The sequence below is a fragment of the Hyperolius riggenbachi genome, chromosome 10, assembly GCF_040937935.1.
Source record: "Hyperolius riggenbachi isolate aHypRig1 chromosome 10, aHypRig1.pri, whole genome shotgun sequence".
NCBI lineage: Eukaryota > Metazoa > Chordata > Amphibia > Anura > Hyperoliidae > Hyperolius > Hyperolius riggenbachi.
The window spans coordinates 234059193-234083121 of record NC_090655.1 but is presented as its reverse complement, the minus strand read 5'-3'; the positions used below and the strand labels follow the sequence as shown (position 1 = coordinate 234083121).

General features: G+C 48.5%; 2 protein-coding genes and 1 pseudogene across 10 annotated transcripts in view; all 3 read right to left on the bottom strand.

Annotated features, from left to right (window-relative positions):
* LOC137534837 (zinc finger protein 567-like) overlaps positions 1-7455 on the bottom strand; it is a 17864-nt gene extending 10409 nt beyond the window's left edge. For 3 of the 6 annotated variants that reach the window (XM_068256499.1, XM_068256504.1, XM_068256503.1), the window contains exon 1: positions 7289-7376. The gene's annotated coding sequence lies outside the window, so the exon portion shown is untranslated. Of the gene's footprint in view, positions 1-2015; positions 2856-6171; positions 6258-7288 lie in introns of those variants that run through there. The other 3 variants (XM_068256501.1, XM_068256500.1, XM_068256502.1) reach the window with 3 other exon arrangements.
* On the bottom strand, positions 6567-7687 carry LOC137534840 (zinc finger protein 551-like; annotated as a pseudogene).
* Positions 7629-23929, bottom strand: part of LOC137534841 (uncharacterized) — a 23635-nt gene continuing 7334 nt past the window's right edge. For 2 of the 4 annotated variants that reach the window (XM_068256507.1, XM_068256508.1), the window contains exons 2-5: positions 10677-10866; positions 10459-10556; positions 9851-10358; positions 7629-7711 (exon numbers count right to left, since the gene is read on the bottom strand). In XM_068256507.1, coding sequence (XP_068112608.1) covers positions 7692-7711; positions 9851-10358; positions 10459-10556; positions 10677-10827 — 777 coding nt within the window. In that variant the 5' untranslated portion in view covers positions 10828-10866 and the 3' untranslated portion in view covers positions 7629-7691. Of the gene's footprint in view, positions 7712-9850; positions 10359-10458; positions 10557-10676; positions 10867-15795; positions 15852-23929 lie in introns of those variants that run through there. The other 2 variants (XM_068256506.1, XM_068256509.1) reach the window with 2 other exon arrangements.

The window sequence follows — 23929 nt, the reverse complement described above, 5'->3', positions numbered from 1 at the left end:
ATCTTAAAAATAAAAATATAAAAAAACTGAAAATACAAAAGTAGGAGACTCTTTTCTATATTACTAATGTTGTATTTACTATCTGTACTAGACACAATTAATTATCTCATACGCTTATTTTCACTTCTGGTTCACTTTAAAGTACACCTGAACTGAGAGGGGCATGGTGGCTGTTATATTTATTTCCTTTTTAACAATACCAGTTGCCAGGCTGCTGCTGATCTCTTTGGCTACAGTAATGTCCGAATCACACAACACACCTGAAAAAGCATGTCAGACTTCAGTCAGAAACACATGATATTTGACACACTATGGAGACACTGGGAAGCTGGAACACACTATGGGGACACTAGGAAGCTGGGGCACACCATGAGGACACTGGGAAGCTGGGGCACACTATGGGGAACACTGGGAAGCTGGGACACACTATGGGGAACACTGGGAAGCTGGGACATACTATGGGGACACTGGGAAGCTGGGACACACTATGGGGACACTGGGAAGCTGGGACACACTATGGGGACACTGGGAAGCTGGGACATACTATGGGGACACTGGGAAGCTGGGACACACTATGGGGACACTGGGAAGCTTGTACACATTATGAGGACACTGGGAAGCTGGAACACACTATGGGGACACTAGGAAGCTGGGGCACACTATGAGGACACTGGGAAGCTGGGGCACACTATGGGGAACACTGGGAAGCTGGGGCACACTATGGGGAACACTGGGAAGCTGGGACACACTATGGGGACACTGGGACGCACCATGGGGAACACTGGGAAGCTGGGACATACTATGGGGAACACTGCAAAGCTGGGACACACTATGGAGACACTGGGAAGCTGGAACAAACTATGGTGACACTGGGAAGCTGGGACACACTATGGAGACACTGGGAAGCTGGAACACACTATGGGGACACTGGGAAGCTGGGACACACTATGAGGACACTGGGAAGCTGGGGCACACTATGGGGAACACTGGGAAGCTGGGACACACTATGGGGACACTGGGACACACTATGGGGGACACTGGAAAGCTGGGACACACTATGGAGACACTGGGAAGCTGGAACACACTATGGGGACACTAGGAAGCTGGGGCACACTATGAGGACACTGGGAAGCTGGGACACACTATGGGGAACACTGGGAAGCTGGGACACACTATGGGGACACTGGGAAGCTGGGGCACACTATGGGGTACACTGGGAAGCTGGGACACACTATGGGGACACTGGGAAGCTGGGACACACTATGGGGACACTGGGAAGCTGGGACACACTATGGGGTACACTGGGAAGCTGGGACACACCATAGAGACACTGGGAAGCTGGGACACACTATGGGGACACTGGGAAGCTGGGACACACTATGGGGTACACTGGGAAGCTGGGACACACCATAGAGACACTGGGAAGCTGGGGCACACTATGGGGACACTGGGAAGCTGGGACACACTATGGGGACACTAGGAAGCTGGGACACACTATGGGGACACTGGGAAGCTGGGACACACTATGGGGACACTGGGAAGCTGGGACACAGTATGAGGACACTGGGAAGCTGGGGCACACTATGGAGACACTGGGAAGCTGGGACACACTATGGGGACACTGGGAAGCTGGGACACACTATGGGGACACTGGGAAGCTGGGACACACTATGGGGACACTGGGAAGCTGGTACACAGTATTGGACACTGGGAAGCTGGGCTGTTTACCTGTGACTGTCTGCCAGCGCCACTCCCCCGCCTCCTCTGTATCGGCGCTACCCGCCCGCGTCCCTTCCCTCCCACTGATTGGAGGAAAGGGACGCGGGCGGGTAGCGCCGATACAGAGGAGGCGGGGGAGCGGCGCTGACAGACAGTCACATGTAAACAGCCTCGCTAGCATGGCGCTGGGGATAGCAGAGCGTAGGGAGGTCCTGGGGGCACACCACAGGGCAACAGAGGCTGGTGATAGTGTGCACAACCAGCCTCTGTGCCCTACTAACATCATTACATCCCACCTCAGGTTCTCTTCAAGGTATCTATGCAAAAGAGCTTGCCGAGTAGCTTGTTGAATTCAGTCCGGTTTCCTGAAAAGTAAATAGAAGCTGAAAGCCTGATATCTGCCATGGAGAAGACAATACCGCAGGAATGTTTAAAGGACATTATTTCTGTTTCTTTTTCATCTTAAAAGGTAGAGTGTAGATTCTAATAAGTGGCTGTGACAGTCTGATGCAATCTTAAAAATAAAAATATAAAAAAACTGAAAATACAAAAGTAGGAGACTCTTTTCTATATTACTAATGTTGTATTTACTATCTGTACTAGACACAATTAATTATCTCATACGCTTATTTTCACTTCTGGTTCACTTTAAAGTACACCTGAACTGAGAGGGGCATGGTGGCTGTTATATTTATTTCCTTTTTAACAATACCAGTTGCCAGGCTGCTGCTGATCTCTTTGGCTACAGTAATGTCCGAATCACACAACACACCTGAAAAAGCATGTCAGACTTCAGTCAGAAACACATGATATTTGACACACTATGGAGACACTGGGAAGCTGGAACACACTATGGGGACACTAGGAAGCTGGGGCACACCATGAGGACACTGGGAAGCTGGGGCACACTATGGGGAACACTGGGAAGCTGGGACACACTATGGGGACACTGGGAAGCTGGGACATACTATGGGGACACTGGGAAGCTGGGACACACTATGGGGACACTGGGAAGCTGGGACATACTATGGGGACACTGGGAAGCTGGGACACACTATGGGGACACTGGGAAGCTTGTACACATTATGAGGACACTGGGAAGCTGGAACACACTATGGGGACACTGGGAAGCTGGGGCACACTATGAGGACACTGGGAAGCTGGGACACACTATGAGGACACTGGGAAGCTGGGGCACACTATGGGGAACACTGGGAAGCTGGGGCACACTATGGGGAACACTGGGAAGCTGGGGCACACTATGGGGAACACTGGGAAGCTGGGACACACTATGGGGACACTGGGACGCACCATGGGGAACACTGGGAAGCTGGGACATACTATGGGGAACACTGCAAAGCTGGGACACACTATGGAGACACTGGGAAGCTGGAACAAACTATGGTGACACTGGGAAGCTGGGACACACTATGGAGACACTGGGAAGCTGGAACACACTATGGGGACACTGGGAAGCTGGGACACACTATGAGGACACTGGGAAGCTGGGGCACACTATGGGGAACACTTGGAAGCTGGGACACACTATGGGGACACTGGGACACACTATGGGGGACACTGGAAAGCTGGGACACACTATGGAGACACTGGGAAGCTGGAACACACTATGGGGACACTAGGAAGCTGGGGCACACTATGAGGACACTGGGAAGCTGGGGCACACTATGGGGAACACTGGGAAGCTGGGACACACTATGGGGACACTGGGACACACTATGGGGAACACTGGGAAGCTGGGACACACTATGGGGACACTGGGAAGCTGGGGCACACTATGGGGTACACTGGGAAGCTGGGACACACTATGGGGACACTGGGAAGCTGGGACACACTATGGGGACACTGGGAAGCTGGGACACACTATGGGGTACACTGGGAAGCTGGGACACACCATAGAGACACTGGGAAGGTGGGACACACTATGGGGACACTGGGAAGCTGGGACACACTATGGGGTACACTGGGAAGCTGGGACACACCATAGAGACACTGGGAAGCTGGGGCACACTATGGGGACACTGGGAAGCTGGGACACACTATGGGGACACTGGGAAGCTGGTACACAGTATGAGGACACTGGGAAGCTGGGGCACACTATGGAGACACTGGGAAGCTGGGACACACTATGGGGACACTGGGAAGCTGGGACACACTATGGGGACACTGGGAAGCTGGTACACAGTATTGGACACTGGGAAGCTGGGCTGTTTACCTGTGACTGTCTGCCAGCGCCACTCCCCCGCCTCCTCTGTATCGGCGCTACCCGCCCGCGTCCCTTCCCTCCCGCTGATTGGAGGAAAGGGACGCGGGCGGGTAGCGCCGATACAGAGGAGGCGGGGGAGCGGCGCTGACAGACAGTCACATGTAAACAGCCTCGCTAGCATGGCGCTGGGGATAGCAGAGCGTAGGGAGGTCCTGGGGGCACACCACAGGGCAACAGAGGCTGGTGATAGTGTGCACAACCAGCCTCTGTGCCCTAGTAACATCATTACATCCCACCTCAGGTTCTCTTCAAGGTATCTATGCAAAAGAGTTTGCCGAGTAGCTTGTTGAATTCAGTCCGGTTTCCTGAAAAGTAAATAGAAGCTGAAAGCCTGATATCTGCCAGGGAGAAGACAATACCGCAGGAATGTTTAAAGGCCATTATTTCTGTTTCTTTTTCATCTTAAAAGGTAGAGTGTAGATTCTAATAAGTGGCTGTGACAGTCTGATGCAATCTTAAAAATAAAAAAAAACTGAAAATACAAAAGTAGGAGACTCTTTTCTATATTACTAATGTTGTATTTACTATCTGTACTAGACACAATTAATTATCTCATACGCTTATTTTCACTTCTGGTTCACTTTAAAGTACACCTGAACTGAGAGGGGCATGGTGGCTGTTATATTTATTTCCTTTTTAACAATACCAGTTGCCTGGCTGCTGCTGATCTCTTTGGCTACAGTAATGTCCGAATCACACAACACACCTGAAAAAGCATGTCAGACTTCAGTCAGAAACACATGATATTTATTTATGTATTTATATAGTGCCAACATATTATGCAGAGCTGTACAGAGTATATGGTCTGGTCACTAACTGTCCCTCGGCGGGGCCCACAATCTAATCCCTATCATAGTCATATATCTATTTATATATTGTGTAGTTCATGTATCATAATTTAGGGGGAAGCCAATTAACTTATCTGTATGTTTTTGGGATGTGGAAGGAGTGCCCGGAAGAAACCCACACAGACACGGGGAGAAGTAACATACAAACTCCTTGCAGAGGTTGACCTGGCTGGGATTTGAACCAGGGAGCCAGCGATAGGCATGGATGTTCAGAGTTTATGGTAAAGATTATTAGGTACAGAGGCTCAGCAGGACAGACAAGCAAGCTGAATTGTTTAAAAGGAAATACATATGACGGCCTTCATATCCCTATCAGTTCAGGTGTGCTTTCAAGGCAAATGTTGATTAGTGAAAATCAAGCTTTCATCCACGCATTGAGGACTCACGATGTAGGGATGCTGGATGTAGTCTGAAAACAACTTTTGTTTACACCTTGGGTTTATTTTAATTCTGAGCATAGTTTGGAGTTAGAATTTGTACTGAAGTCTTGTGTCTTCATATGTTACTTCCTGTCAAGAGTCTAAAAATCTCTCTGAGGTTCCTAACCAATTTCCACAATATTCAAACCTCAGGTAAGTCCCCTCATCCTGGGTAATAACAACCCCCTTTTCACACTGTCCGAAGCATTGGGGGATGTCAACCAGTCCAAAAAGGGAATATGGTTGGTTCATAAATTATTTCCCACACTCAGAACAGGAAAAAGGGTTTTCACCTACGTGAGTTTCCAGTTTCTTTTGAAGGATGTCTTATGCTCAGAATATGAAATATAACTTTTTTCCTTTGTGAAAAACAGAATAAAAAGAGAACATCTGGGGTTTAACAATTTAATAAAAATAGGGTTTTATGTGGTGTGAACTTTCTGGTGTTTTATGAGATATGACTTGACTTTGAAAGATTTCCCACAATCAGAACAAGCATAGAGACTTTCACTGATGTGGACTTTCTGGTGCATAAGAAGATCTGACTTTGTTTTGAATGATTTCCCACACTCAGAACAAGGAAAGGGCCTCTCCCCAGTGTGAACTCGCTGGTGTTTTAGAACATCCGATCTTGTTTTGAATGATTTCCCACACTCGGTACAAGGATAGGGTCTCTCAACCGTGTGAATTCTTTCGTGCCTATTATGTTCTGACTTTGACCTGAATGACTTCCCACAAGCAAGGCAAAGATAGGGCCACTCACCTGTGTGACCTCTCTGGTGTCTAACCAGTCCTGGATGTGATCTGAATGACTTCCCACACTCAGAACAGTGATAGGGCCGCACACCAGTGTGGACTCTCTGATGAATAGCAAGCATTGTCTTTAATCTGAATGACTTACCACACTCAGAGCAATGATGGGGCCTCTCACCAATATGAATTGTCTGGTGGGTGCTCAAATCTGCTGATGTTTTGAATGATTTCCCACACTCAGAACAACCATAGGGCCGTTCACTAGAGTGAACACTCTGGTGTTTGATGAGATCTGCCTTTACTTTGAACGACTTCCTACACTCAGAACAAGGATATGGTCTCTCGGTGGTGTGAACTCTCTGGTGATTAACAAGTTCAGAATTTGTTTTGAATGACTTCTCACATTTGGAACAGGAAAATGGCTTTTCACTGGTGTGAAATCTCTGATGTTTAAGGAAATGTGAGGCCTTTTTAAATATTTTCCCACACTCAGGACAAGGATAGTGTCTCTCACCAGTGTGAACTCTTTGATGTCTAAGATGTTCAGTTTGACTTAAATGACTTATCACACAAAGAACAGACATAGGGCCACTCACTAGTGTGAACTCTCTGGTGACTGACAAGTTCTGTGTTAGATCTATAGGATTTCCCACACTCAGGACAGTTAAAGGGCTTTTCAGCAATGTGAACTTTTTGATGGGCACCAAGGTCCGCCACTGATTTAAAGAATTTCGTACACTCAGGACAAGCATAGGGCCTCTCACTGCTGTGAACTTTCTTGTGTTTAGGAAGATCGGACTTTCTTTTGAATGACTTCCCACACTCAGAACAAGCATAGGGCCTCTCTGTGGTGTGAACTCTCTGGTGAACGAGTTCTGAATTTTTTTTGAATGATTTCCCACACTCAGAGCAAACAAAGGGCCTCTCTCCAGTGTGCACTCTCTGGTGATTAAGTAGATCTGACTTTGATTTATATGACTTTTCACACTCAGAACAAGAATAAGGCCTCTCACTGGTGTGAACTCTCTGGCGTTTGAGAAGATCCGACTTGGATTTGAATGGCTTCTCACACTCAGAACAAGCAAAGGGCCTCTCGCTGACATGAACTCGCTGATGTTTAAGAAGATCGGAGTTTGTTTTGAATGATTTTCTACATACAGTGCAATTATAAGGCCTCTCACCAAGGTGAACTCTATGGTGACTGACTAGTTCAAACTTTAACCTAAATGATTTCTAACACTCGGAACAATGAAAAGGCCTCTCACCGGTGTGGATTCTTTGGTGTACAGCAAGCTGTCCTGCTGCTTTAAATGATTTCCCACACTCAGCACAAGTATAGGGTCTCTCACCGGTGTGAACTCTAAGGTGATCAACAAGGTGTGACTTTGATCTGAATGATTTCCCACACTCAGGACATGTTGGGTTTCCACCTCGTACAGGTTGAATGTTTCGATGTTTGTGGAGTTGTAGTTCTGATTTAAAGCACATCCCACAGTCTGAGCATGAAAAGGGTTTGTCATAAGAGTCTCCAGCAATCGAGGGAGCTGTTCTGTTAACTGTCCTTTCATTTGTGTTCCCAGTAACCATGTCTGCTCCTGAAGAAAACTGTGCAACGTTGCTGTCTTCTGCAGGTTCACAATGTGACCCAAGATTTCCCTCTGAGGTACTCTAGAAACTGCATCTCCCTGCTGGAGGAAAATGTCTGTTACACTCACTTTACTATTTCATATCCTGCAGTCAAGAATCTTGTTCATTTGACTAGAAGTCACTGAACTCTGTCATATCAAAATTCACTAAAAGGATACATAGATGACGTTGCTCTACTAAATAATGGAGATGGGCCTTTTATATGGTGTACAATATCTCTTCATTTGTTGATACTACAATGTTATACTGAGGAATGGAGATGGATCTTTCATATGGTGTACAGTATCTCCTCCTTATTTGTTGGCACTATGATGTTATACTAAAGAATGGAGATGGGCCTTTCATATGGTGTACAGTATCTCCTCCTAATTTGTTGGTACTATGGTGTTATACTGAGGAATGGAGATAGGCCTTTCATATGATGTACAGTATCTCCTCCTCATTTGTTGGTGCTATGATGTTATACTGAGGAATGGAGATGGGCCTCTCATATGGTGTACAGTATCCCCTCCTCATTTGTTGGCACTATGATGTTATACTGAGGAATGGAGATGGACCTTGCGTATGGTGTACATTATCTCCTCCTCATTTGTTGGCACTATGATGTTATACTGAGGAATGGAGATAGGCCTTTCATATGATGTACAGTATCTCCTCCTCATTTGTTGGTGCTATGATGTTATACTGAGGAATGGAGATGGGCCTCTCATATGGTGTACAGTATCCCCTCCTCATTTGTTGGCACTATGATGTTATACTGAGGAATGGAGATGGACCTTGCGTATGGTGTACATTATCTCCTCCTCATTTGTTGGCACTATGATGTTATACTGAGGAATGGAGATGGGCCTTTCATATGGTGTACGGTATCGCCTCCTCATTTGTTGGTGCTATGATGTTATACTGAGGAATGGAGATGGGCCTTTCATATGGTGTACAGTATCGCCTCCTCATTTGTTGGTACTGTAATGTTATACTGAGGAATGGAGATGGGCTTTTCATATGGTGTACAGTATCCCTTCCTCATTTGTTGGTACTGTGATGTTCTACTGAGGAATGGAGATGGGCCTTTCATATGGTATACAGTATCTCCTCCTCATTTGTTGGTGCCATGATGTTATACTGAGGAATGGAGATGGACCTTTCATATGGTATACAGTATCTCCTCCTCATTTGTTGGTGTTATGATGTTATACTGAGGAATGGAGATGGACCTTTCATATGGTGTACAGTATCCCCTCCTCATTTGTTGGCACTATAATGTTATACTGAGGAATGGAGATGGGCCTTTCATATGGTGTACAGTATCCCCTCATTTGTTGGCACTATAATGTTATACTGAGGAATGGAGATGGGCCTTTCATATGGTGTACAGTATCTCCTCCTCATTTGTTGGTGCTATGATGTTATACTGAGGAATGGAGATGGGCCTTTCATATGGTGTACAGTATCCCCTCCTCATTTGTTGGCACTATAATGTTATACTGAGGAATGGAGATGGGCCTTTCATATGGTGTACAGCATCCCCTCATTTGTTGGCACTATAATGTTATACTGAGGAATGGAGATGGGCCTTTCATATGGTGTACAGTATCTCCTCCTCATTTGTTGGTACTATGATGTTATACTGAGGAATGGAGATAGGCCTTTCATATGGTGTACAGTATCTCCTCCTCATTTGTTGGTGCTATGATGTTATACTGAGGAATGGAGATGGACCTTTCATATGGTGTACAGTATCTCCTCCTCATTTGATGGTACTATGATGTTATACTGAGGAATGGAGACGGGCCTTTCATATAGTGTACAGTATCTCCTCCTCATTTGTTGGTACTGTGATGTTATACTGAGGAATGGAGATGGGCCTTTCATATGGTGTACAGTATCTCTTCCTCATTTGTTGGTGCTATGATGTTATAGTGAGGAATGGAGATGTACCTTTCATATGGTGTACAGTATCCCCCTCCTCATTTGTTGGTACTTTGATGTTATACTGAGGAATGGAGGTGGGCCTTTCATATGGTGTACAGTATCTCCTCCTCATTTGTTGGCACTATGATGTTATACTGAGGAATGGAGATGGGCCTTTCATATGGTGTACAGTATCTCCCCCTCATTTGTTGGAAACATGATATTATACATAGGAATAGATACTGCAAAATTTGATGAATAACATTTACCTGTGCAGATATCTACTGAAAATTCTTCCTCTTTAATAGTTTTCACACTTTCACAATACTTGATGGACTGCCAGCCACTGTACCCATATTCCTCGTCATCTTCCACTTTAATTATTCTCATAATTTCATCCTCCTCTGTAGACAGCTGATCATCTCTTTCATACATTTCTTTTTCTTCCTTTTTAATGGTCCCCATTATGTCACCCTCCTCCATAGGCAGCTGATCGCTCCTCTCATACGCTTCTTCTTCTTCTTCTTTAATTGTCCTCACCATTTTACTCTCCTCTGTAGACTGCTGATCACCCCGCACACATGGCTTTTCCTCCTCATCTTTAATTGTCGCCACTATGATACTGTTTTCCGTGAGCTGCTGAGCACTCATCCCATATGTCTCTTCTTCCTCTTTACCTACTTCCATGAATTTATCCTTGTCCAGAGAATGCTGGTCAACACTCACATTCATCTCTTCTTTTTTAAACTCAACTTTAACTGTAGTCGTTCCTTCAAACTAAACTCACAAGATTAAAAAATTGTTTTACACAAAATCCTCATGAGCAAAGTAAATAGTGCAGAAAAATATTGATTTTATACTGGTAGGTTCCAAATACCTGATAATGGTTGAGCATGATGTGATCTTCAGGAGGACAATCCTTGGAAGAAAGAGGACCTGTACATGTCTCTGGTGGGTTTCTGTTACTGGATCCGTCTGTAGGAAACACGCACACTGACTGAATACATTGTTGCTATAAGTTCATCACGTAATGGGGGTCTAGATGAACCCTTTGAATTGCTCTTTCCTTTCCAAGAAATTAACATCTCCTCTTACCCGGGAATTTGAGGGGTGGCTGAATCTTCATCATGGTGTCTTTGCAGAGGTCCTGTTGTCCTTCTGAATACTGCCCCTCCTCCATGGAGAAACAGACAGGGGCATCCTGACATATCCTCTCAGACATGCGACTCTGGTTCTCTTCCATCATCACTTATGTGGTCATGTGATCGGTACAGGAAGGTTCCTTCTGTAGATTGATAATAAAGTGACAAATATCTGAACTGTGATAAGTAATGACACATATTCAAGAATGTATTCCCTGCACTCTCATCTTCATAGAGAAGTTTATTTATACTGAAACACAAGACAAGTTTTTCCATTAACATGATTATCATTTTAAATTTATTTAGTGCCAAAATCTTTCAAAGGTTTTTACAACTGCATGAATGAGATGGCCTATTAGTGTCTGTCATTTGCAGTGTAACGCCTCACTCCATCTTCTCCCTGTTGGTGTAGCACAAGGCTCTGCTCTTAGACCTCTTCCCTTCTTCATTTAGGTTCACAGACTAGGAAGATTAAGCAGCTCATTTGTATTGTAATATATCTCTATCTTACTAGCGGGGTGTCTCTGTCGCACCTTCAATTATATTCTCCCATTTCTTCTAGCTGCATCTGTATACCTGAATATGTTATCTTTCCACTATCTCCATCAGCTCCAGAACTGTAATTGCTATACATAAATAAAAATCCAATCACCCCACATGCATCTCATTCCTTATAGTGACAGGTATACGGAGGCAGACATATGTATTTTCTTTTAAACAGTTGCCTGGCAGTCCTGTTGATCTTCTGGCATCAGTAGTATCCGAATCACACACTTGAATCAAGCATGTGGCTGATCTAGTCAGACTTTATTCAGAGCACCTGATCAGAATTGCTTGTTTAAGGTCTATGGCTTAACCTTTTCTGGACTGCTGTAGGTAAATCCTACACCACACTTGTGGCTGTCTAAGCCTGATGCGGCGTAGGTATTACGCCTGCCATTTCTGCTCCGATTGTGCACACCTGATTCAAGTGTGTCATATGACAGCTGACATCTCCCCTCAGTGATCAGGAGCCATCACGATTGGCTCCTGATCACTTGATCACTACGATTGCCGGCAGATTGTAGTGATCACAATAGGCAGCGGTGGCGGTAGGAGGGGAAGAAGAGGATCCACTCACCTTCCTGACATTCCCCGGCGATCGGCGCTTCCCTCCACTCTGGCTGGCATCCCCGCTCACTCTGACCTGGCTTGATGACGTCATCAAGCCGCGACACTGAATTTAGTGGCAGTATGAGCGGGGATGCTGGCCAGAGTGGAGGGGTCCACAGCTGCTCATCGGCGGAGCCTGGGAGGTGAGTAAAGGCTGCTGGCTACAGGGAGGACACCTGGCTACAAGAAGGACACCATGGCCAGCCAGCTAGACTGGAAATCCAGCTGCCTGCCACCCCCCGCATGTAAAATAGCCTGGTCCTTAAGGGGGATTCGGCAACCAGTCCCCAAAGGGTTAAAGTATTAGAGACAGAGGATTAGCAGGACACCCATGCAATATGCATTGCTTGAAGCAAACCTGTGAGGTTTGCAATGCAATATTTTTAACACTTCCCTCGGGAGGGGAAGCCTCTGGATTCTAAAGAGACTCCCCCATTCTCCTCAGCCAGAGCTACATAGTGACAAGACCCCTGAAGCGTGGTGCTCTGTGCCTGTTCAGTAACTTGGGCACTGGCGGAATAAGCCAAGCCAGAGGGGGTCCATGCTACTGCGTGGGTGGCTTCCCCTGTCCCAAGGCAAGTATCCAGTAAGGGCTCCATTTTTCCCTTAACGTACACTTTAAAAAGGAATTAAATATGTCAGCCTCCATGTCCCTCTCACTTCAGGTTCCCTTTAAGGTTTTCCATATTCCATGCTCCCACATACTCCTCACACTATAGCAATGAGCATGGATGCTATTTTCCTGGGTGTCATTACAGATGAAAGACAGCCGTGATCAGTTATTGCCCAATATACAGTGTGTAACAAGCAGTGCAGGACAGCATTCTCATATTAGCGTGAATGACAGCCAATACTGAGAAAAACACAGGTGGAGCGCACTGGAGGGAAACCTTGTCACCAGATAAAGGCAAACCCAGAGCAGGTCACCACGGCAACACCGGGAATGGAAAGTGAAACATCACAAATCACAAAAAATGTTGCTGGCATTTCTGATTTCGTAAAGGCAGCAGGGATGGGGGAGTGCAGCATTAATCACATATTTATTTAGGAATCACTGGGAGCTTAATCACCCTGGAAAATTGGGGCACACTACATAGGACACTGGGAAGCTGGGACACACTACATAGGACACTGGGAAGCTGGGACACACTACACAGGACACTGGGAAGCTGGGACACACTACATAGGACACTGGGAAGCTGGGACACACTACATAGGACACTGGGAAGCTGGGGCACACTACATAGGACACTGGGAAGCTGGGACACACTACATAGGACACTGGGAAGCTGGGACACACTACATAGGACACTGGGAAGCTGGGACACACTACATAGGACACTGGGAAGCTGGGGCACACTACATAGGACACTGGGAAGCTGGGACACACTACATAGGACACTGGGAAGCTGGGACACACTACATAGGACACTGGGAAGCTGGGACACACTACATAGGACACTGGGAAGCTGGGACACACTACATAGGACACTGGAAAGCTGGGGCACACTACATAGGACACTGGGAAGCTGGGACACACTATATAAGACACGGGGAAGCTGGGACACACTACATAGGACACTGGGAAGCTGGGACACACTACATAGGACACTGGGAAGCTGGGACACACTACATAGGACACTGGGAAGCTGGGACACACTACATAGGACACTGGAAAGCTGGGGCACACTACATAGGACACTGGGAAGCTGGGACACACTACATAGGACACTGGGAAGCTGGGACACACTACATAGGACACTGGGAAGCTGGGACACACTACATAGGACACTGGGAAGCTGGGACACACTATATAGGACACTGGAAAATTGGGGCACACAACATAGGACACACGATGGGGAATACTGGGGCACATTATGTAGGACACTGGGACATACTATGAAAAACACTGTGGTGGGTGAAGGTGCTGGTGCCATCAAGGTGCTAATATCGGTGTGGGCAGGCGAGGCGGGTCATTGCCTGCCTATACTGGGGGAAGCTATACCTGGCTACCTATATAGAGGGCGCCTATACCAGGCCACCTATACTGGGGGCACATATACCAGGCTACCTATACTGGGGGTATCTGGCTATCTATACTGGGTGCACTTACACCTGACTACCTATACTGGAGACACCTCGGGCTATATATAGTGCTGTTGATGTCCACTGTCTGTGAATTACACAGCTGCTAAGTTCATTTGGCCCTGCCCATGACCATTACCATGTCCATTTTTCAGTCCATGGACACGTCCATTTTTGTTGCAGCATGCGTTGCAGGTCGGCAGCTACTCCAGCACTGGATCCAGAACCCTCATTAAAAAAAATTCTGGAGCCACCTCTGGCTGGGACACACTATGAAAGACACTGGGAAGATGGGACACGCTATGGAGGGCACTTAGAAACCGGAATACACTATGGGGGATACTGGGACACACTACAGAGGACACTGGGATACACTACAGAGGACACTGGGAGGTTGGAAAACAATCTGAGGACAATGGTAAGCTGGGATACATTATGGGGACATTGCGATAAAAGGGTTTACCCTACAGAGGACAATGGCAAATTAGGAAACACTATGGGGATACTGGGACACACTACAGATGTTACTGAGAAGCTGGGGCACACTATGGGGATACCGGGACACACTACGGATGATACTGGGAAGCTGGGGCACACTATGGGGATACTGGGACAAACTACGGATGTTACTGAGAAGCTGGGGCACACTATGGGGATACTGGGACACACTACGGATGATACTGGGAAGCTGGGGCACACTATGGGGATACTGGGACACACTACAGATGTTACTGGTAAGCTGGGACACACTACGGATGATACTGGGAAGCTGGGGCACACTATGGGGATACTGGGACAAACTACGGATGTTACTGAGAAGCTGGGGCACACTATGGGGATACTGGGACACACTACGGATGTTACTGAGAAGCTGGGGCACACTATGGGGATACTGGGACACACTACGGATGATACTGGGAAGCTGGGGCACACTATGGGGATACTGGGACACACTACGGATGTTACTGAGAAGCTGGGACACACTATGGGGATACTGGGACACACTACGGATGATACTGGGAAGCTGGGGCACACTATGGGGATACTGGGACACACTACGGATGTTACTGGGAAGCTGGGACACACTATGGGGACACTGGGACACACTACGGATGTTACTGGGAAGCTGGGACACACTATGGGGAATATAGGGATGCTGGGACACACTATGAGGGATACTGGGACACACTACGGATGTTACTGGGAAGCTGGGACACACTACGGATGATACTGGGAAGCTGGGGCACACTATGAGGGATACTGGGACACACTTTATATGATACTGGGAATGGAAAGCTGGGACACACTATGTATGATACTGGGAAGCTGGGGCACACTATGGGGATACTGGGACACACTATATATGATACTGGGAATGGGAAGCTGGGACACACTATGTATGATACTGGGAAGCTGGGGCACACTATGGGGATACTGGGAAGCTGGGGCACACTATGGGAAATATAGGGATGCTGGGGCACACTATGGGGAATATAGGGATGCTGGGACACACTATGCACACACTACAGAGGACACAGGGTAGAGAAGATACACTATGGAGGACATTTGGAAGCTGGAATTTACATAGTAGTCAATTTTTTAGCACACACACATTCAGTTCCATTGGTCTGAGTAACTAAGCAGCTGTCAGTTCAATTGGCTGCTCCTAAACCAGTTTATCTCCCTGAAAAGTTGCAGCTCAGGTCCTTCAAACTCTCCTTCCCGTAGAGGTGGAATTTGCTCACTGGACAAACAGTTTTCTCATCTGTAATAGTTACCTTATACATACACCTATTGTTTGCATGTAAATATAAAATAATTTCTTATTACTGTACCTGCTCTGTTACCCGTACAGCCTCCTCGCTGTTCATTTCCTGCATGTAAACCCCGCCCCCTCCAGTCTGCCCTCTATCTACTATTGGATATGAAGGCACACAACATGCTTTTACCATGTAGATGCCTGCCGTAACTGTAGCTGCCATCTTGTGGAGAAAATACAAACTGCAACACTGTTTTTCCATAGAGACATCACTTTATATTTATCGGTTTTATATTTACTTACTGTATAGGTATATACAGTACAGCTGACATATTTTACAGCACTTTACAGATATATATATATATATATATATATATACCTTCTCACCTTCAACCTCCTCACGGAAGGCACCTCCAAACTACCCGCCCACCCACCTGGTCGATGGCAGCGTCACCTACGTAAGCTCAACCCTAGTGTCCTTGCTGACCCCTCCATGCCCTCTACTCCATTCTCCCAACCCTAACCTGTCCTAATCTTGCTGCAGCTCAGTATCATCAAACCCTCTTATCAGCCTGAGAGGAAGCTGCTCCCCCAATATTCCGCCGCAACCGCCCCCCTAAACCCCTGCGCCCTGGCGCACTACTAATACTCCCAACCCTCAGAGGGTAACACGTGCCACTGAACTGAAATGGAGGAAAACTCGATTCAACCAGGATTTCCTACAGTACAAGGCTAACCTGCTGCAGTACCACACTGCCCTTGTCGATGCGAAGCAGGAATACTTCAATAAGGTCGTTAGAGCACAAGGATCCAACCCCCGGCATCTTTTTGCTACTTTAAACTCCCTGTTGTTTCCTCCCGCTCTGCCACAGATTTAGTCACCTACTTCACCAACAAAATTGTCTCCATTTGTAAGGAAATATCCAATCTTCAATCTTCACCTCCCATCCAGCTCCTCCTCCACCCTATCCTCCCCTCACCTCCTTCACTCCTACTACCATTGAGGAAGTCAACCACCTGCTGCAGTCTTCCCATACCACTACCTCCCCCCTTGACCCCATCCCTTCTGATTTACTCCATCCTCACTTCATGGATTTGGCCCCAGTCTTCACTACCGTGTTTAACCTCTCCCTATCCACAGGCACCTTCCCCTCAGACTTAAAGCAGGCCACTGTACTACCCCTGCTCAAGAAACCCTCCCTCGACCCCTCACTACCATCCAGAGCCGGGACAAGGTCCTCCAGCACCCAAGGCTGAGACACCAAAGTGTGCCCATCCATCCCTCCACCCCAGCCGTCACACACTGATTGCTATTAGACTAAGAGGCACCCCAGGGCCCCCAACACCTTAATCTCTAGTTTTCTGGCTTGTAGTCACTTCCATGTATCTACTTTTCTTATTTCTTTCTGCTTCAAACACAATTAGGAATGACAGCTGAATGAATTGTGCGCCCCCTCCTACACTGCGCCCTGAGGCTGGAGCCTCTCCAGCCTATGCTTCGGCCCGGCCCTGCTACCATCCAACTACCGCCCTATCTCCCTCATCCACTTTGCCTCAAAACTCCTTGAGTGTCTGGTTCAAAACGCCTGACCCAGTACATCAATGCCAACCCACTGCAATCTGGATTTCGGCCTGTCCATTCAACCAAAACAGCTCTCATCAAAGTGGTCAATGACCTTGCCTTAACTAAAGCTGAAGGTAAATACTCAATTCTCCTCCTCCTTGACCTTTCAGCAGGTTTTGACACAGTAGACCATCCCCTACTCCTCCATTCCCTCCAGTCCATGGGCATTCACAACCTCGCAATGGCCTGGCTGTCATTCTACCTCTCCAACCGTTCCTTCACAACCTCCTGCAATGAGTCCTCATCCACCCTAACCACCCTTTTTTTGGGAGTCCCCCAAGGCTCGGTCCTTTGCCCCCTACTGTTCTCCTTACACACATCCTCCATTGGCAAGTTTATCTCCTCCATGGGTTTTAACGATCATCTGTATGCAGATGACATCCAGATCTACCTCCACACCCCTGACCTTTCCATATGCCTCCATGGCAGCAAACATATGGTTAAGCCCCACCCCTATGTATGCTGCCATGGAGGCACATGGGAAGGAAAATTACCGTGAGGAGTATACAATTTTCCATTTACTAGTGCTCTAAACCCACAGCTGAACTCTAGTCCCCTACCTTTCGTGTCCCTACCTTCCTTTAGATTGTAAGCCTTTGGGCAGGGTCCTCCTCCTTTTGTGCCCTACCTGATCATGCACCTCCATTACTGTGCACCCATGCTATGCATTTGAGTGAACTCAACTTGCCTAATCCCCATGCTCCCATTCAGTGACTGACTGAGCATTACCTTGTACTCATATTGTGCTGCATAATCTAGTTTTTCTTGTATTCCTGTATTGTCGTATTGCTGTATGTAACCGCTATATATTGTCTGTAACCTTAACTAATGTCCAGCGCTGCGTAATTAGAGTTGGGCCGAACCTCCGATTTTCGGTTCGCGAACCGGGTTCGCGAACTTTCGCGAAAGGTTCGGTTCGCGTTAAAGTTCGCGAACCGCAATAGACTTCAATGGGGATGCGAACTTTGAAAAAAAAAATAATTATGCTGGCCACAAAAGTGATGGAAAAGATGTTTCAAGGGGTCTAACACCTGGAGGGGGGGATGGCGGAGTGGGATACATGCCAAAAGTCCCCGGGAAAAATCTGGATTTGACGCAAAGCAGCGTTTTAAGGGCAGAAATCACATTGAATGCTAAATGACAGGCCTAAAGTGCTTTCAAACATCTTGCATGTGTATACATCAATCAGGTAGTGTAATTAAGGTACTGCTTCACACTGACACACCAAACTCATCGTGTAACGCACCGCAAAAAGCTGTTTGTGTAGTGACGGCCGTGCTTTACTGGTGCGCACCATGGCGAGAGTGCAGGTTTTGGTGGCTTTACAGCCCATATGGTCACCTGGCTGATGTAGCTGAATGACAGAACAGTGACTGTCCAGCTGATCAAATTTGGTCTGACCACAATGAGGCAACGACCTTATTATCGTGGGTGTGCCCCCCGAGACACTCATCTAGGCGCCGGTCATTGCTCCATTGTGATACGCAAGCCCCTTCACCACGGCAAGGTAATGATCACGAAGGGGAATGGTCGCATGTACATGCCTTTTCTTTTGTTGTTGCAGCTGCCCGCAGTGCAGCCAGAAAAATTAGGCAGTCATGTACATGCACCCGAAAAATTATTACAGCGGCCGCTGCTAGCAGCGGCCTAAAAAATTCAGCAATCCGCCTGGAGTCCCGGACCCTGTTGGTGGTGGCGGAGAAGGTAGTCAAGCGGCCTGCAGGCAGACATGCTGTGTGGAGGGACTGGGAGCGACTTAGTCTTCTTGGGGCAGGCCAGGCAGCCAGTCACACGGCGTGCAGGCAGAGATGCTGTATGTGCGGGGACTGACTTAGTCTTGGGGCGGGCAGCAGCCCTCCGGGATCCATGCCTCATTCATTTTGATAAAGGTGAGGTACTTAACACTTTTGTGACTTAGGCGACTTCTCTTCTCTGTGACAATGCCTCCAGCTGCGCTGAAGGTCCTTTCTGAGAGGACGCTTGCGGCAGGGCAGGAGAGAAGTTGGATGGCAAATTGGGACAGCTCTGGCCACAGGTCAAGCCTGCGCACCCAGTAGTTCAAGGGTTCCTCATCGCTGTTCACAGCAGTGTCTACATCCACACTTAAGGCCAGGTAGTCGGCTACCTGTCGTTCCAGGCGTTGGTGGAGGGTGGATCCGGAAGGGCTACGGCGAGGCGTTGGACTAAAGAACGTCCGCATGTCCGACATCACCATGAGATCGCTGGAGCGTCCTGTCTTTGACTGCGTGGACACGGGAGGAGGATTAGTGGCAGTGGTACCTTGCTGGCGTTGTGCTGTCACATCACCCTTAAAGGCATTGTAAAGCATAGTTGACAGCTGGTTCTGCATGTGCTGCATCCTTTCCACCTTCCGGTGAGTTGGTAACAGGTCCGCCACTTTGTGCCTGTACCGAGGGTCTAGTAGTGTGGCCACCCAGTACAGCTCATTCCCCTTGAGGTTTTTTATACGGGGGTCCCTCAACAGGCAGGACAGCATAAAAGACGACATCTGCACAAAGTCGGATCCAGTACCCTCCATCTCCTCTTGCTCTTCCTCAGTGACGTCAGGTAAGTCAACCTCCTCCCCCCAGCCGCGAACAATACCACGGGAAGGTTGAGCAGCACAAGCCCCTTGCGATGCCTGCTGAGGTTGTTCTCCTGCCACTGTCCCCTCCTCCTCCTCCTCCTCCCCCAAAGAAACACCTTGCTCATCATCCTCTGAGTCTGATTCGTCTTCTGCACACGACTTCTCTTCTTCCTCCTCCTCCCCCCTCTGTGCTGCCGCAGGTGTTGAGGAAACAGCTGGGTCTGATGAAAATTGGTCCCATGCCTGTTCCTGCCGTAACGGTTCCTGGTCACGCTCATTCACAGCTTCATCCGCCACTCTACGCACAGCACGCTCCAAGAAGTAAGCGTAGGGAATTAAGTCGCTGATGGTGCCCTCACTGCGGCTCACCAGGTTGGTCACCTCCTCAAACGGCCGCATGAGCCTGCATGCATTCTCCATCAGTGTCCAGTTGTCGGGCCAGAACATCCCCATCTTCCCAGACTGTTTCATTCTACTGTAGTTGTAGAGGTAGTGGGTCACGGCTTTCTTCTGTTCTAGCAGGCGGGAGAACATGAGCAGGGTCGAGTTCCAGCGAGTCGGGCTATCGCAAATGAGGCGTCTCACCGGCATGTTGTTTTTGCGCTGAATTTCCGCAAAGCGTGCCATGGCTGTGTAAGACCGCCTCAAATGCCCACAGAACTTCCTGGCCTGCTTCAGGACATTCGCTAAGCCAGGGTACTTTGCCACAAATCTTTGAACCACTAGATTCATGACATGTGCCATGCAGGGTATGTGTGTCAGCTTCCCCATATGCAAAGCGGCAAGCAGATTGCTGCCGTTGTCGCACACCACGTTGCCTATCTCCAGGTGGTGCGGGGTCAGCCACTCATCCACCTGTTTCTTAAGAGCAGCCAGGAGAGCTGCTCCAGTGTGACTCTCCGCTTTGAGACAAGCCATGTCTAAGATGGCGTGACACCGTCGTACCTGGCATGCAGCATAGGCCCTGCGGAGCTGGGGCTGTGTAGCTGGAGAGGAGAACTGCCACTCAGCCAAGGAGGAGGAGGACAGCGAAGAGCATGTAGCAGGAGGAGAGGAGGTGGCAGGAGGCCTGCCTGCAAGCCGTGGAGGTGTCACAATTTGGTCCGCTGCGCCCTGCTTGCCATCGTTCACCACCAGGTTCACCCAATGGGCTGTGTAGGTAATGTAGCGGCCCTGCCCGTGCTTGGCAGACCAGGCATCCGTGGTTAGGTGTACCCTTGACCCAACGCTCTTCGCAAGAGATGACACCACTTGCCTCTCAACTTTCACGGTGCAGTTGGGGTATGGCCTTTCTCGAAAAATAAGTGCGGCCTGGCATCTTCCACTGCGGTGTTCCGATGGCCACAAATTTACGGAAGGCCTCAGAGTCCACCAGCCGGTATGGTAACAGCTGCCGAGCTAACAGTTCCGCCACACCAGCTGTCAGACGCCGGGCAAGGGGGTGACTGGCCGAAATTGGCTTCTTCCGCTCAAACATTTCCTTCACGGACACCTGACTGCTGCTGTGGGCAGAGGAGCAGGAACCGCTCAAGGGCAGAGGCGGAGTGGAGGAGGGTGCCTGTGAAGGTGGAAGGGAGAAAGCGGCAGAAGCAGATAATGCACCTGATGGAGGAGGAAGAGGAGAAGGAGGGTGGCTTTGCTTTTGTGTGCTGCTGCTGCTTTTGCTCAGGTGGCCATCCCATTGCTGTTTGTGCCTTTTCTCCAGGTGCCTTCGTAAGGCACTTGTCCCTACGTGAGTGTTGGCCTTTCCACGGCTCAATTTTTGTTGGCAGAGCGAACAGATGGCTTTGGTCCGATCTGAGGCACACACATTAAAAAATTTCCACACCGCTGAGCCACCCTGGGATGTGGGCACTATGGGGACCTCAGCAGCTGATGCTGAAGGGCAAGTTGGCTGGCTGTACATAGGTGGCAATACATGGTGCCGGACACTGCCACCAGCTGTTTCTGACGAAGAGCTGCCCCAGCTTCTTTCAGCAACTTCTCTTCTCCTCCTACTCTCTGACTCCCCCTCTGAACTGTCCCCCTCTTCATCTCCTCTATTGGGTACATACAGAGGATCCCTATCATCGTCATCATCGTAATCATCCTGCCCAGCTTCGCTTGCCTCAGACAAATCCAAACATGCACCAACATCAGTAGGTCCTTCATCCTCCTTACACGTTACATCCATAATGTTGCCGCGTAACTCAGACATATGAGCTGGTGAAAATTCATCTGGCTGTAACAACAATGGCTGTGCATCAGTGATTTCACCACTAAATAATTCTTGCGAAGTGTCAAATGCAGCGGAAGTGGTGCTAGTAGTAGCACTGGTGGCTGAGCAAGATGAGGTGTTCTGTGTCGCTAAATACTCAACCACGTCCTGACAATCTTGGGAGGTGATGGGACGTGCCTTCTTCCGAGCACTGTACTGTGGGCCAGGTCCACACGAAATTACATTTACACGACCTCGCGCAGACCTGCCGGGTGGCCTTCCTCTGGCTCTGCCACTACCTCTTCCTCTACCTGTTTTGTCCATATCGGGTATGCACGGAGTGGTATATCACACTGCGTGCACTCACGTAGGTAGATGGGTTCACTTAACTGCACAGGTATGCGCACTAATGCGGTGGGTTCACTGAACAGAACAGGTATACAGTGGCGGGTTCACAGAACAGGTATGCAGTGGCGGGTCCACTGAACAGAACAGGTATGCAGTGGCGGGTTCACTAAACAGAACAGGTATACAGTGGCGGTTCACTAAACAGAACAGGTATACAGTGGCGGTTCACTGAACAGAACAGGTATGCAGTGGCGGGTTCACTTAACTGCACAGGTATGCGCACTGATGCGGTGGGTCCACTGAACAGAACAGGTATGCAGTGGCGGGTTCACTAAACAGAACAGGTATACAGTGGCGGTTCACTAAACAGAACAGGTATGCAGTGGCGGGTTCACTTAACTGCACCGGTATGCGCACTGATGCGGTGGGTTCACTGAACAGAACAGGTATGCAGTGGCGGGTTCACTAAACAGAACAGGTATACAGTGGCGGTTCACTAAACAGAACAGGTATGCAGTGGCGGGTCCACTGAACAGAACAGGTATGCAGTGGCGGGTTCACTTAACTGCACCGGTATGCGCACTGATGCGGTGGGTTCACTGAACAGAACAGGTATGCAGTGGCAGGTTCACTAAACAGAACAGGTATGCAGTGGCGGGTCCACTGAACAGAACAGGTATGCAGTGGCGGGTTCACTTAACTGCACAGGTATGCGCACTGATGCGGTGGGTCCACTGAACAGAACAGGTATGCAGTGGCGGGTTCACTAAACAGAACAGGTATACAGTGGCGGTTCACTAAACAGAACAGGTATGCAGTGGCGGGTCCACTGAACAGAACAGGTATACAGTGGCGGGTTCACTTAACTGCACAGGTATGCGCACTGATGCGGTGGGTTCACTGAACAGAACAGGTATGCAGTGGCGGGTTCACTAAACAGAACAGGTATGCAGTGGCGGGTCCACTGAACAGAACAGGTATGCAGTGGCGGGTTCACTTAACTGCACAGGTATGCGCACTGATGCGGTGGGTCCACTGAACAGAACAGGTATGCAGTGGCGGGTCCACTGAACAGAACAGGTATGCAGTGGTGGGTTCACAGCACAGGTATGCAGTGGTGGGTTCACAGCACAGGTATGCAGTGGTGGGTTCAATGAACAGGTATACAGTGGCGGGTCCACTGAACAGAACAGGTATGCAGTGGTGGGTTCACAGCACAGGTATGCAGTGGTAGGTTCACAGCACAGGTATGCAGTGGTGAGTTCACAGAACAGGTATGCAGCCAGACAGGAACAAGCTAAGCCTAACTAATCTTTCCCTGAGAGACAGTCTGCAGCAGCTCGCCCTACTCTGACTAATGCAGGCACACGAGTGGCCGTAATGGCCGCCGCTGCCTGCCTTATATAAGGGGGGGGTGGGGCTCCAGGGGCTAGTGTAGCCTAATTGGCTACACT